We start from the raw sequence: 12,462 nt of genomic DNA, 5'->3' as shown, positions 1-12,462 counted from the left end.
CAGAAGAACGCGCATTGCAATACAAAGCCTGGCTTCGCTGGTGCTAAATTGGGTAGCAAAACTTTTCGCTACAAATAGCAACGTCTTTTTAAATGGAAAAGAAAAGCAAAACACAGCGCCATGCATACCTAGAAAAAGACGCAGTATCTTCTACCGATCGAATCTGGTAACTTGAAGCTGGAGAAACGTTCAAACTCCTCGCCCGTTTGTGGTAGTGGTTGCGACCAGTGCGCTAGCATATTATATTGTTCCCCCCAGATCTTCCCTCGGTGTGTCGCTATCACGGACCAAAAGATCGTTGGCAAACGTCGGCGTCCAACGTTGTTTATTGCATCGTAAACGAGCATTAGCCCGGATGGAGGGAAACATTGGACCAAATGTTCAACAGGGACTCCCTAATGATGTTCCCTTGCTACGTACGTGGCGCGTTTGCGGGAGGAAAAGTTTGTGCGCTGCTACGCAATAGCATCCGAGCGAGTATGGGAAGATTTTAACGGGCTCCGCGATCTGGGACAGTGGAAAGCGTTGATGTGTTGCATATTCTTTTGGATATTGTTTCAAATTTAATGATTTTTTTTTCAATGGGAGATTCTGTTTAAGTAAGAGGTCATATATAACTTTTAACACTACAGGTACTAAAACGAGCAATATTATGGACACATCGTTGGATCAAAAGTTGCGAGGAATTTCATTAAATCTTCTAGCTAACGTGTCCATTGGGATATTAAAGACAACACAGCTTCGGAGGTTTATTTGAAGGCAAACACCACCTGTAAAACGATGAGCTCGGATCAAATCAAGTCAAGAGTATCAGAAGTTCCCCACACAGTGCTCGACATGAAAAAAATAAACAGCCCATTGCTACCTGGAGGCGTGTTTAATGGTCGTATCATTACGCTTTACGAGTTGGACAACGATGAACATTTGGCTAAGATTTGCGAATTGCACTCATCCAGACGTTCGGAACGGGGTCGAACACTGTCGCCCGGGAGGAGGTGTCTAATATTTGGCAAGAATTAAATCTGCCCAAGATAATCAAGGACCTAGCCCGACGACTGTCATAATCGTCTCATTTTATCGGTTAATTGAGGGTAAATAATCGAGTAATCACGGTCTTTGAATAGTTGGAATTGTCTACACAGAAGCGCAAAGAGAAGGAGAATGTGTGGTTTGTTCTTCTTTAAATGCTTACAGCAGCATCATTAAAGCTTTTGGGAATGAGCGGTTTTTCTTGAACGTTCTAGGAGCAAAACATCATCCGCTCAATGTCCCCGGCACATCTTCTTCTACGGCGAGAAACTATGCTTTGGCACTGGCGTACCAGCGTACTTACCCGAGCGTGGTCATGGTGACGATCGTGTACCAGAACGCGGCCGGAATCGAGGTAAAGTTGGTGCCGTCCACGTTCTTCTCCGCGTAGAACATGACCGTGGCAAAGATGATGATGGCCATCGCGAGCGAGAACACCAGAAAGCCCAGCTCGGACGCGCACGACTTGAGCGTGTAGCCGAGGATGCGCAAACCCTGCGAGTGGCGCGAGAACTTGAAGATACGGAAGACGCGAAACACGCGCAGCGTCACGAACGCCCCGGACACGTCGTCATTGTCCGTGATGCCGAGCCCGATGTAGTACGGCAGGATGGCGACCACATCGATGATGCTCATCACGCTGCGCACGAACTTGCACCGGCACGGGGCGGCGAACAATCGCAACAGATACTCGGCGGTAAAGATCATCACGCAGGCCGTGTCCAGACAGAAGAAGACGATTTTGTAGCGCTCGCCGCACGACAGTGTGCCGGCGCGGCCCGGCCGCACCCCGCACGGTACCGTCTCGACGACGTTCGCCATCACAGATACAGCAATGAAGAAGCCCGTGACGTAGTAGAACACGAGCGCGGCAGTGGAAGTATGCGGATTCTCGAAGGCGCGCCACATCCGTTGTCTGATGTTGGTCAGCTGCTGCAGGTTGTTGTCGCTGTTCTCCGACAGCTTGTCGTCCATCAGCCGTTCCGCATTTTCGCGCTTCCGGTCGCGGTAGTCCTCGTAGCAGCAGTCGCCGATCACGTCCGGCATGATGCCGAAGAAGGCCAGCTCCTCATCGTAGCTGAGCAGACACTCGTGCCGCGGGTAGTGCAGCTTGCCGGTGCGATAGTAGTTGAGGATGTGGCGGAAGATGTCCGGATCGCGGTCGAAGAAGTACTCCTTGCTGTCCTCATCGTAGAAGAAGTCGCGCTCGTTCGAGCCGAGCAGTGTGTCCGGGTACTTCTCGACGGTCGTGCGCCAGGTTTCGAACCGCCGGCCGGACACGTTGATGATGAGCTTCTCGTCCTCCGACCGCAGCCGGTCCTTGAAGACGGGCGGGGCCGGCAGCGGATGGGACGCGATCGGCACCCAGCCGATGGCCGCCGCCCGTGCGAATGGCAACCAAGCGGCGACCGAAGCCATACTATTCGGTGGAATTTTTCAATGATCCTCCAAGTGCGCAAACTACCTGCCGGCGAGTGTTGGGGTTGGGCTGGCTTGGTGGTCGGGACGGAAGCCTCCCGCAGGCCCTGGTTTCCACGCACTCTCACTGTTGGATATGAAGGATATGGGAAGAGGTACGCTTCTGCGACCACCAAAGAAATTCGGACCTTTTTTCGGCAAAGCTTTCCACAGCTTTCCACTCCTTGTGAAGCTTCCAGTTAACCGGAAGTTACACACTCTAATTGCGACCAACACTATTCAGACTTCTTGAATTGCCTCCCTCGCACACACACACACGCACTGACACACTCTATCTCCCTCTCACAATTCTACGAAAACATTTAATCGTCACAAGTGCCTCGGCGTTAGTACTTTAGGCGATGGAACTCTGAAAACTTCCCCGAAGCTACCAATTACCCGCAAGCTATTGAGTACGTCCTTCGAGCACTTGCTGCAATGATGGTACTTTCCACTGCCCTTAGGGCTTGTAATATTTCCTTCCTCGCACACACTCACGCCCACTCACACTGCTATTCGGCTTCGTCCAAAAAACAGAAGAAAAAAACACCTTCAACCTCAAAACGCAGTAACGAAACCGAAAAGCCTTCAAGTGTCCGAGTGATTCTTACGCCGTGGATGCGTCCACGTCCCGTCCGCGAAGCACCTCCGCTTTTGGCACTCGCCGGTGATTAATCACTTTCATCACCCCACCGCCGTCTGCATCTGTCCGCCGCTCATCGAACGCGTGCGAATTTGCCTGCGTGGTGGTGTTGGGTGTGTGAATGTTTTTGCTCTTTTTCGAGCAACAAAGTTGGCTGGGATGAGAGGCTGTGTTTTACTTGGTGCTGCTGCTGCTGCTGCTGCTCTGATGTGTTGGAATGCCAGCGTGGGCTAGTTGCAGCCGGTGGGCACTTTAGGAATCTTTTCCCGCATGTTGCCGTCGGACGGGACCGTTGTCTGCGCTCCGGTCGTGGCTGGTGGCGGTGGCGCTCCAGGGACAACGACAACGACCATCAAATGTGTAACATTCCATCCCAGGCCAGCAGGAAGATCGGAACGGGGACAAACTGAAAGAACAGGGAGCAGGGACGGAAAATATCATTAGTATAAGCTGCTGGTGAATATTGCATCCATTATTCGCCCAGAAAGTGAGTAGCTGCCACAGGGCTGGTGTGGATAGAGCAGCAGAAAAGCGATTTGAAATTCGACCTCACTGCTTTAGATCGAATTCCACTCCGCTCTCTTTATCTCTCTCTGCCCCGACCACGGGTGGATGAGTGTGAAATGATGAAGTGACAAAGTGATATTGAAGACACTGTGGGACCGAGATGGTTCGTGATGGTGATGATGCTGCTGCTGCTGATGCTGCACAGTGAGTGCTGCACTTTTCAACCACCACCGACAGCAGCACCAGCAACACCGACCATGATAATGCTGCATGCAAATCAACTGCCACCCAATCCCCTCTGCTGCCCGGGCCCGTGGCAAATGGAGAAGATGATCAGCATAAAGCCACCCGGGTAGCTTTCGTGTGCTGCTTCTACACATCGAAAAGTATCTTTCGCTTCTCGCTACGTGTGTATGTATGTATGTATCTAAAGCTATGCAGCATTGTGCTGAACGAGCGCTAATTGATTGATAAGAAAAATGAACCGAACCCGAACGATGACAAGGCGATCGCTTTCGGTGGTGGCGGTGGCAAAAGTGATAGTCCGGTCGATTAGATTGATGCTGTGTGTAGAATGCAGCCTAATGAATGTATCGATGGCACCCCGTCGGATGGGGCGGATTTAGGGGCTGGCGAGAAAACCCGGTGATTATAGGGTGCGAATTGGATGAAAAGTGTGCTAGACCATTTATAAAACATCGCTTCACACTCAGCGGCACGGTAAAGATAGCAAAACAAAACATCATTCAGAATGATTGGAAGAAATTCCTATCATTTTTATGGTTTTAAAGATGAATACATACCGTATTTACAACGATTTTTATTTTGTTTAGATTATTTGAATAATCATGAATATTAACATTCTCAAATAAATAAGGAAGTTTAAAACGAGCACAGTTAATGATGTTGCGCTCTAACATATTGTATTTGCCTTTATTTTTATAGTGTTTTTGTACTTGTTATATATAATGTTTTTACTTCTTTATCTTAAGCTTATTTCTGCCTTGTCATCTTTTGTCTTATCTTTATTTTTGTTCTTTTTTGTATTTTACTTGTTTACCTTTTTAATGTTTCTTTTATACAAAAACAGATATTTTTCGTTTTGATATATTCGTTTACAAATATAGTTTTCTATCTATAAATATAGTAGTTGAGACTAAATATAGTATTTTATAAAATTTTTATTGCTGTATTTTTTATAGCTAATTGTATACCATATGTTGTTGCAGAATCATCAATAAAATACTTCAACACACAAGGCAAATCAACTGACTTTACAAGTCATCTTCTTGGTGCTTGGTAGTCATATCCTTGCAGTAGTGATCGCTACGGTTAGCAGTATTGTGGCAAACCATTTGCCAAACGTTTCTCACAAACGCACGTACAGTCGTTTCGCCGCCAATGAAACTTACTACACCGACTAAACTAAACGTACAAAAACATAAAACCATTTAACTCGTATAACCCCAGCCGGCACCTCCATGTAAGCTCAACAGGAACGAAGCAGCGCTGCTGCCCCCGTTTCCCCTTCACCCTTTCGGGTGCATTAACGCCGTAAAGCATGTCGTTTTCCGCAAGCCACAGACGAAGTACCGTTTATCATATTTATGTGCGAACGTTTTATAGTGTGCAAAGTTTTACTGCTTCGTGCACCCTGTGTTCACCTTTCGCCGCACAACCGTTCCGCTTAAGCAGCATTAAAGGTTTATGCAAAAACAAAGCAAGAGAAAAGAAAACGTCACACCGAAGAAAAGGGAAAACACTTAATCAAAGGACATCGCAAGCACGTCTGCAACCGAAGAGTGACCTCACTATTGAAAGCGCTTAATTCATGACCCTGTGTGAGGTTTTTTTCCTGCTTCTTGTTGCCAAAAAACAAAACAAAAAACTAAGAACCATCCGATCTGCACTGAGATAGTGCAATCAGTATGTGAGAGCAAAAAATCGAACAGCCAAAACAAAAGCTCCGCTCGCCTGCAACCGAAGGGGAGGGGGAGAGATCGAGCAAGCACAATTTATGGCAAAGTAATCGGAAATCATGGCCATATTTTTTCCCCTTAATAGGGGAACATAAAAGAACCGCAGACCGATCGTTTCGTGCCGTTTTCTTGCTCGCCCCCCCCCCCCCCTCATCGAAAAGTCAACCCCCGGATGAACAATTCATTTGTGGCCGAGCGGAAATGGAAGCTATAATAATTGTCCAACGCCATCGTTCCCGGGCGTCGTTGCAAAACGGAAATGCAGAGTCTCCTTATGGTGTGTTTTCCATGGGGAGAAGGGAAAAAACATAAGGGAAGGACATTTTTTCTGCAATGATAAAGATCCAACCATTTCCACAGCTGCTCTGGTTGGCTGTGTTCGAGCATGTGTTCGCTTCATTAGAAAACATATGGCCGTTTGTTGTGTAGGAGAGCAGAATGAAACTTTACACCAAGAACTGCTTTTGCCATTAGGCCATGATGTTCTGCTTACTTTCCTCCGTTCATTTTGTTCTTTCTTTGTGTTGGAAGTGTTTGTTTTAAAAAGACCTATCTTCCTCATTGGACGGTCCCAACCACGAAATGATTGCCATAATTAAGATGCAATTTATGCTATAATTAATTTCCCATTTTTCCACATGCCCAACGGGAATAGCCTTTAGATGTACTTTTTATGAAAATGTTTTAAAATACAGGGCTTTTTTATCGTTACAAACATGTGCGATTTCAAAGAGTGACGATCATTTCAACCGATGGCCTTTCGTTCGAGCTGAACCCTAAAGTGATTTCAATTAAACCCCCAAGCGCACGTATTGATTGATAGCTCTTTGTGATGGTAATTGAGCAATGGAATAATGGTGCAAAGAATGCGTGCAAACTGATAGAGAAGCGTAGGGAGAGAACAAAACCACAACAAAAACATGGAAAGTAGCAATTATTAATCAAACATATAAACAACACTAAAGCGTTCAGGGGCGCTTATCGCGGGAGAAACGTGGAAGCAATGCTCCTCATTTGCATCACAGCGGTCAAATGGTTATCTCGAGCGGAACTGGCCTTGGTGCACGCATTTTAAATGGGAGAAGAATAGGGTAGTGAATAAACAGCTAGGCTCAGTCGATCCGTAGGTCAGTTCCTGGCAGGAACTTCAGCAGACTGTAGAAGTCATCTTTTGCCAACAAATCTTAAGATGTAAGTTTTGAACGTGAAACATTGTGAAAAATGGTTCTAAAATGTAATTTAATTTAATTGAATTGAATTGAAGGAATCTCAAGCTCCTCGGTCTGCTTACATTGTTTGTGGTTGCAATAGACAGTGAGTTACAAGAAGTGACCACACCTACCAGCACCTCCAGCGAGGAAGAAACCAACGCTGGCGTAATATTCTCAAACGCCACCACACTTATCATCGAAGATGGCGCGCTGGAATTGGTCGATCCGGCACTTTTTGAGCCCTACCCTAACCTTACGCACCTGCAACTAAGTCCCCGTGTACGCAACATCCAGCCCAACGCATTTGCTTCCCTAAAAGCACTCACCAATCTCAACCTGGACAACAACCTGTTCGCTACTGTACCGCGAGAAGCACTCTCCACCCTAAGCACGCTTAAAACCCTTTCAATTGCCAACAACCTGCTCGAATCGCTCGATGATGGTGATGTGTTTTTAAGCCTAGCCCGTCTGCAAAGCCTATCGCTCGGCAGTAACCTCCTCCACCAGCTACACCCTCAGTCGTTCGCTCGCCTGGCAGAGCTTAAACTACTCAACGTGAGCTCGAATCGGCTCACATCATTCGAAAGCATAATCCTGCCCCCGGAAAACCAACTCCAAGTGCTCGATTTAAGCAACAATTATGTGAAACTGCTTAACGTGTCCACCTTCCACCGGTTGTCCGCTCTCAGGGAGCTTTCCCTCGCCGGCAATCAGTTCGAATCGTTGCACCCGAACACATTCGCCTCACTGCGCCACCTAAGCCGGCTCGATTTAAGTGATAATTTTTTCCAATCACTTCCACCGAGGCTTTTCACCTCGAACCGGAAGCTGGCGGAGCTGAATCTGGCTGCCAACCTGCTCGACACGCTGCCGGGCGACCTGTTCGCTGGGCTGAAGCATCTTACAGCGCTAAACTTACGCAACAATCGGCTTACCAAGCTGCCGGCAACCATCTTCCGCGAGCAGCCACCGTTCGCACAGCTCACCCTCGAAGGCAATCGCATTGAGCGCTTCCCGTCCGACTGGTTGCAAGCGTCCGCCGACGTGCTGTTGCAAAACAACCGGCTCGCCGGGTTGCGGAAGTTTGCACCGTCCGCGAACGGGACGGTTGTGCGGCGCCTGTTTCTGTATGGTAATGAGATTGCCACCGTCGAGCAGGATGTGTTCCGGGCGGTGCCGAAATTGGAAACACTTTACCTGGATTATAATCGCATCGACGAGCTGTCGCCGATGGTGTTCCACACGAACCACGAGCTGCAGCACGTGACCCTTTCGCACAACCGGCTGGCGGTGCTGCGGACGAACACGTTCGCCGGGCTGGCCCGGCTCCACTCGGTCGATCTGTCGCACAATCGGCTCGCTGCCATCGAGGAATCGGTCTTCCACGGCTCGCCGGTTGAGTATTTGAATCTGAACGGCAATCGGTTGCGGACGCTCGACGAGTGGAGCTTTTCCGGCACGCGCTTGCTCTACCTGTACGTGGACTCGAACGCGATTGGTGCGGTACAAGTGGGTGGGGAAGGAGGGCGAGGAGAAGGAGGTGTGCTGGAAGGATTGGTAGAACTTTCGGTCGCAAGCAATCGACTCGACCGGTGGCAGGAGCTTTGTGCGAGAAACTTTTCCCGCCTGTCAGCCCTGAACTTGGCGAACAACTCGCTTCCTTCGCTGGAGCAGGCAAGTGGCTGCCTGGGAGAACGGACCAACTTGGATCCTGCTACGGTTAATGTTGGTTTGAATAAGGTTTCGCTGATTCCGGAGTTTGCTGGACCCATTCGGTCGTTGGATCTTAGCGGGAATAGTGTGGAAGATCTGGAAGGTGGACATCGGTTCGAGAGATATCAACAAACGGAGGTGCTTCTTCTGCGAAACACATCATTAAGAGTGCTCAATTCGGGGAACTTTGCATTTCTACCTCATCTCACGGAGTTAGCCGTTAGCTCTAAATTTTTAGATACCATTGAGGAGGATACTCTACTTGGGCTTAAACTTCAGAGGTTAGAACTAACTGATTCTCCGTTAAAAACACTTCCAAGCCATCTTCTTAAAGCCCAGCGGAATCTTTCCTATCTTTCTCTCGCCAACAACGAGCTCACGGCACTATTCTCCACCTTCTTCACCGATTGTGTCCACCTGGAAGTGATAGATCTTTCCGGGAACGCCCTATCAACTGCAGACAAAGCTTGGTTCGAGCCCCTGGAACACCTTAAATCAATCAATCTCGAAGACAATCGAATTACCCAACTACCGGCCGATCTTCTCTCCCCGGACACACATGCGCTCGAGCTGCTTTCCTTCGCCGGAAATGCGCTGCACACCGTCTCCGATGCAGCGTTCCTTGCGGACGTCCCAATTAAGGCGCTCAACCTTTCCAACAATCGGCTGGAAGAGGTGGCGCTTCTTGCCCGCAACGAGTTCATCACCCAGCTGGACGTGTCGGGTAATCGGTTGAAGCGGTTGCTGTTACGACCCAACTATCGCACGCTGGTAGCAAACGCGAACCAAATCAGCACCCTCGAGTGGGACCGCCACTACCACGCCAAGTTCTGCCTGCTTGAGCTGCTCTATCTGGCGGACAATCTGCTGGAGCAGCTCGATCCACGTGTCTTCCAGCTGGCAACGATGGTCGCGCTGGATGTGTCTGAGAACCGGCTCGATGCGTTCCCGTTCGACCAGCTGCATCGGCTGAAACGGTTGACGGTATTGAACGTCTCTCGCAACAACATACGCACCCTGCCGGTGATGGACGCAGGCGAAAGGTTTAAGCTCGACTGGTTGGATTTGTCCGAGAATCCGCTCGAGCAGGCGGAGCTGGAACACTTCCTTGGGTCGTGCGTTGTGAACGATCTGGTGGTGAATATTGCGTAGTCTGCCGTGGCCCAAGTCTCTGTAGGTGGCCATTGATGAGAAGGTGATAGAGCGGCAGCTATTTATAGCGTAAATGAAGGTGTCTAAATAAAACCGTGAAACCATGTGCCGTGAAAATGTCGGCTTGTGAATGGCTTTTGTTACTCTGCTGAATGACTTTACTAAGGGGTGGATTGGAAGCGGGTGGGAGGAAAAGGTGTTGCGAATGAATGGCTTTATTTGTAAAATGTCATGTAAAGTTAATCAACTCGAGCACATCCACACACTGAGCAGCAGTGTGTAGGAGTGTCAGAACAGCATGCTCCGGACGATGACTAGAACGATTCTAGCCAGTCACGTGGTAAAGGAATGTGTGTTGCATGTGTGAGTGTGTGTGTGTGTGTGAGTACACTAGGGTGGAAAGCTTGTGGCGTTTGGAAAAGTTGGCAACTTCCATTACTATCAATCATTTCGCCCCGGGCTAGATGGCACGAAACGGTGCTCCCTTTTAACTGGTACGACTACAACATAACGTGCTGGGCAGGGGTTTTTGGGTGAAACTTTCCGTCGCTATTAGTGGAACATGGCACCCAAATGAGGGTGAAAGTTTAATTAGTTCTGGACTCGCTGCGCGCGCGTGTGTGTGAGAGCATTGTCGCTGGTGGGTGTTTCGTATTGCCCGGAAAGTTGGAGTTCCTGCAGCAATCGGGCGAGAGAGAAATGGTTGCACCAACGTATAAAAAAGATGCTAAAAAAATGGTGTTCTCGCGTTGGTGCGGGATATAGAAAAAGGTGGTTGTGATTTTATTTCCACAATATTCTGCATATGGTCCACTTGTCATTAATCTCTTTTGTGTGGCTAAAAGAGCGTTTTTTACGATTTTAGAATGAACACACGGTGCAGCTTTTTAAATTATTAATTCGTGCAATCTCAGCTGCTTGAGAGAGCAAAAAAGTGAAAAATGGTAAAGTTAATTTTAATTAAAATTGCACTTAACGTCGGTAAGATTTTTGTCCGGTGATGGTGAGTGTCAGCACAAAACATATAACTATTTGGAGCCTAAAATACCTGGAAAATCAACTTTATACCTAAGCAAATGTTTTTTGTCGGTTGACACTAAACTAAACTATATTTAGTAAATATTGAGAGATCGATATTGTATGCGTTGCATCTATAACTTAATGAATTCTGGGTTTCACACAAATTGTAATTAGTGTGGTAATAAAAACAGGTGATTTAAGAGACTGTTTTCGTATTTATACATCGTGAAAGATTTATGAAACGATTCAATTTAATCATTTGGTAAAACATATTTGTTGAACAGTTATAGCAGTTCATTAAATTATTATACATCTGAAGATCTTGATGCTGCCTTGAAAATAATGTTTCAACCAAAAATTGATTTGTCTTTACAACTTGACAATGAACTCAACAATGACTTTAAGTTTCAGAATTCAACCAACAGACAAGAACTCTACCATTTTAGTATCAAAATTTCATTACAATTTACTTTAATGTTTTAATTTTGTATCATATAATGTATTCCAAAGCTTTAAAATAAATTTCTAGAGACGTCGGTTCAATAACGTACAAGAATTATAATTAGGCTGTAAAATTATGCAAAAATCACACATTTTTTTTTTTTTATAAATGTTTTATTAAAAACGTGCTTAGGTTCTATTTAACATTACATAAGTGTCGCTATTTTAAAAAAATAAAGGAGCTTATTGTGGCAATACATACTACGAATTCGAAGGCAACACACCTCTCTAACCCTAAAGCGTGCCTTCAAACGAATTTATCGTCATTTTCACACCTTCAATTCGGTTAAGAAAATTGGCAAGCAAAACGAAACAGCACATCCCAGCTCAGCCAGCCTGCCCGCCCAATGCGCACGGAAGAGGATGAAATTAACTTTTATTCATTTGGCTTCCTCAAGTAAAACACCATTGTAGTCATCGCGTTCGCCATAAAGAGCAAAGGTGCCAAAACGAGGGAATGAAAAAAAGGGAAATAATAATAAGAGAGCAAAAATCTCTATCCTTCCCATTGTCGGCCGATCTCGTACATTTTCCGTCCCCTGCATTCCACATCGTGAAATCAGTGAGTGCTTTAGGGGTGGAGGCTACGAAACGGTTACAAGCCTTCCTGACTCCCTTTTTGACACACTCCGTTATCGACTCACTCACACTATCGTCAGGGGAGACATTCTTTTCCATCCCGTTTCGCAACCAGTGTCACTGGCGCTTCGGGGGGAGGTTTTCAACTCGTATCGTATCGTACTGTAATAACCAACAAACTCCTACACCAGCGACGACGTCCCGAAAAATGACTCCCATCGTCGCTCGCACTAATGAAGAAGCAAACTCCTTCCCGGAACCCCCCGGGGGGGTAGTGGTTGCGCACTGGAAGTTGGAAGAAATTTATTGTCACGATCGTTATCTGGCGCCGGTTGAGGGGGAGCTTTGGATTGGTTCGCGAGCCGTGGGCAGGGCGAACGATTCCTTCACGATCGTTTGCAAACAATGCCGCGTAAATGTGGCTCATCTTGCGTCACGGTACAGCTATCGGAAGATCTCTCCCCTCTCCGGTAGGTTGGCCCTGCGGGGGAGGGAGGAGGAAAAACGGTCGAAGTGGGAGTGCTTGTTTTTCTCGCACTGCGGGCCTGCGATGAACGCGACGGCAATGATGATGATGGCGGAAGATGGGTAATTTATTAATGCAAATTGGGATAAATTTAGGTCAACGAATTCATAGTTGCTAATGTCCGGGTGTCGTTCGCAATCCGGG

At 47.3% G+C, this 12,462-nt stretch overlaps 2 protein-coding genes across 13 annotated transcripts in view; one reads left to right on the top strand and one right to left on the bottom strand.

Annotated features, from left to right (window-relative positions):
- LOC120897239 (potassium voltage-gated channel protein Shal) overlaps positions 1-12,462 on the bottom strand; it is a 114,475-nt gene that overhangs the window by 22,725 nt on the left and 79,288 nt on the right. For all 12 annotated transcript variants that reach the window (XM_040301947.1, XM_040301939.1, XM_040301951.1 and 9 more), the window contains one exon: positions 1,334-3,536. In XM_040301947.1, coding sequence (XP_040157881.1) covers positions 1,334-2,448 — 1,115 coding nt within the window. In that variant the 5' untranslated portion in view covers positions 2,449-3,536. The remainder of the gene's footprint in view (positions 1-1,333; positions 3,537-12,462) is intronic.
- On the top strand, positions 6,711-9,823 carry LOC120897238 (insulin-like growth factor-binding protein complex acid labile subunit). Its single transcript, XM_040301938.1, has 2 exons — positions 6,711-6,807; positions 6,881-9,823. Coding segments are annotated over exons 1-2 (2,814 nt in total). The 5' UTR covers positions 6,711-6,805; the 3' UTR covers positions 9,693-9,823.

This window comes from Anopheles arabiensis, chromosome 2, assembly GCF_016920715.1.
Source record: "Anopheles arabiensis isolate DONGOLA chromosome 2, AaraD3, whole genome shotgun sequence".
NCBI lineage: Eukaryota > Metazoa > Arthropoda > Insecta > Diptera > Culicidae > Anopheles > Anopheles arabiensis.
The sequence above is the reverse complement of the archived record's forward strand: the minus strand, read 5'-3'. Positions and strand labels throughout refer to the sequence as shown.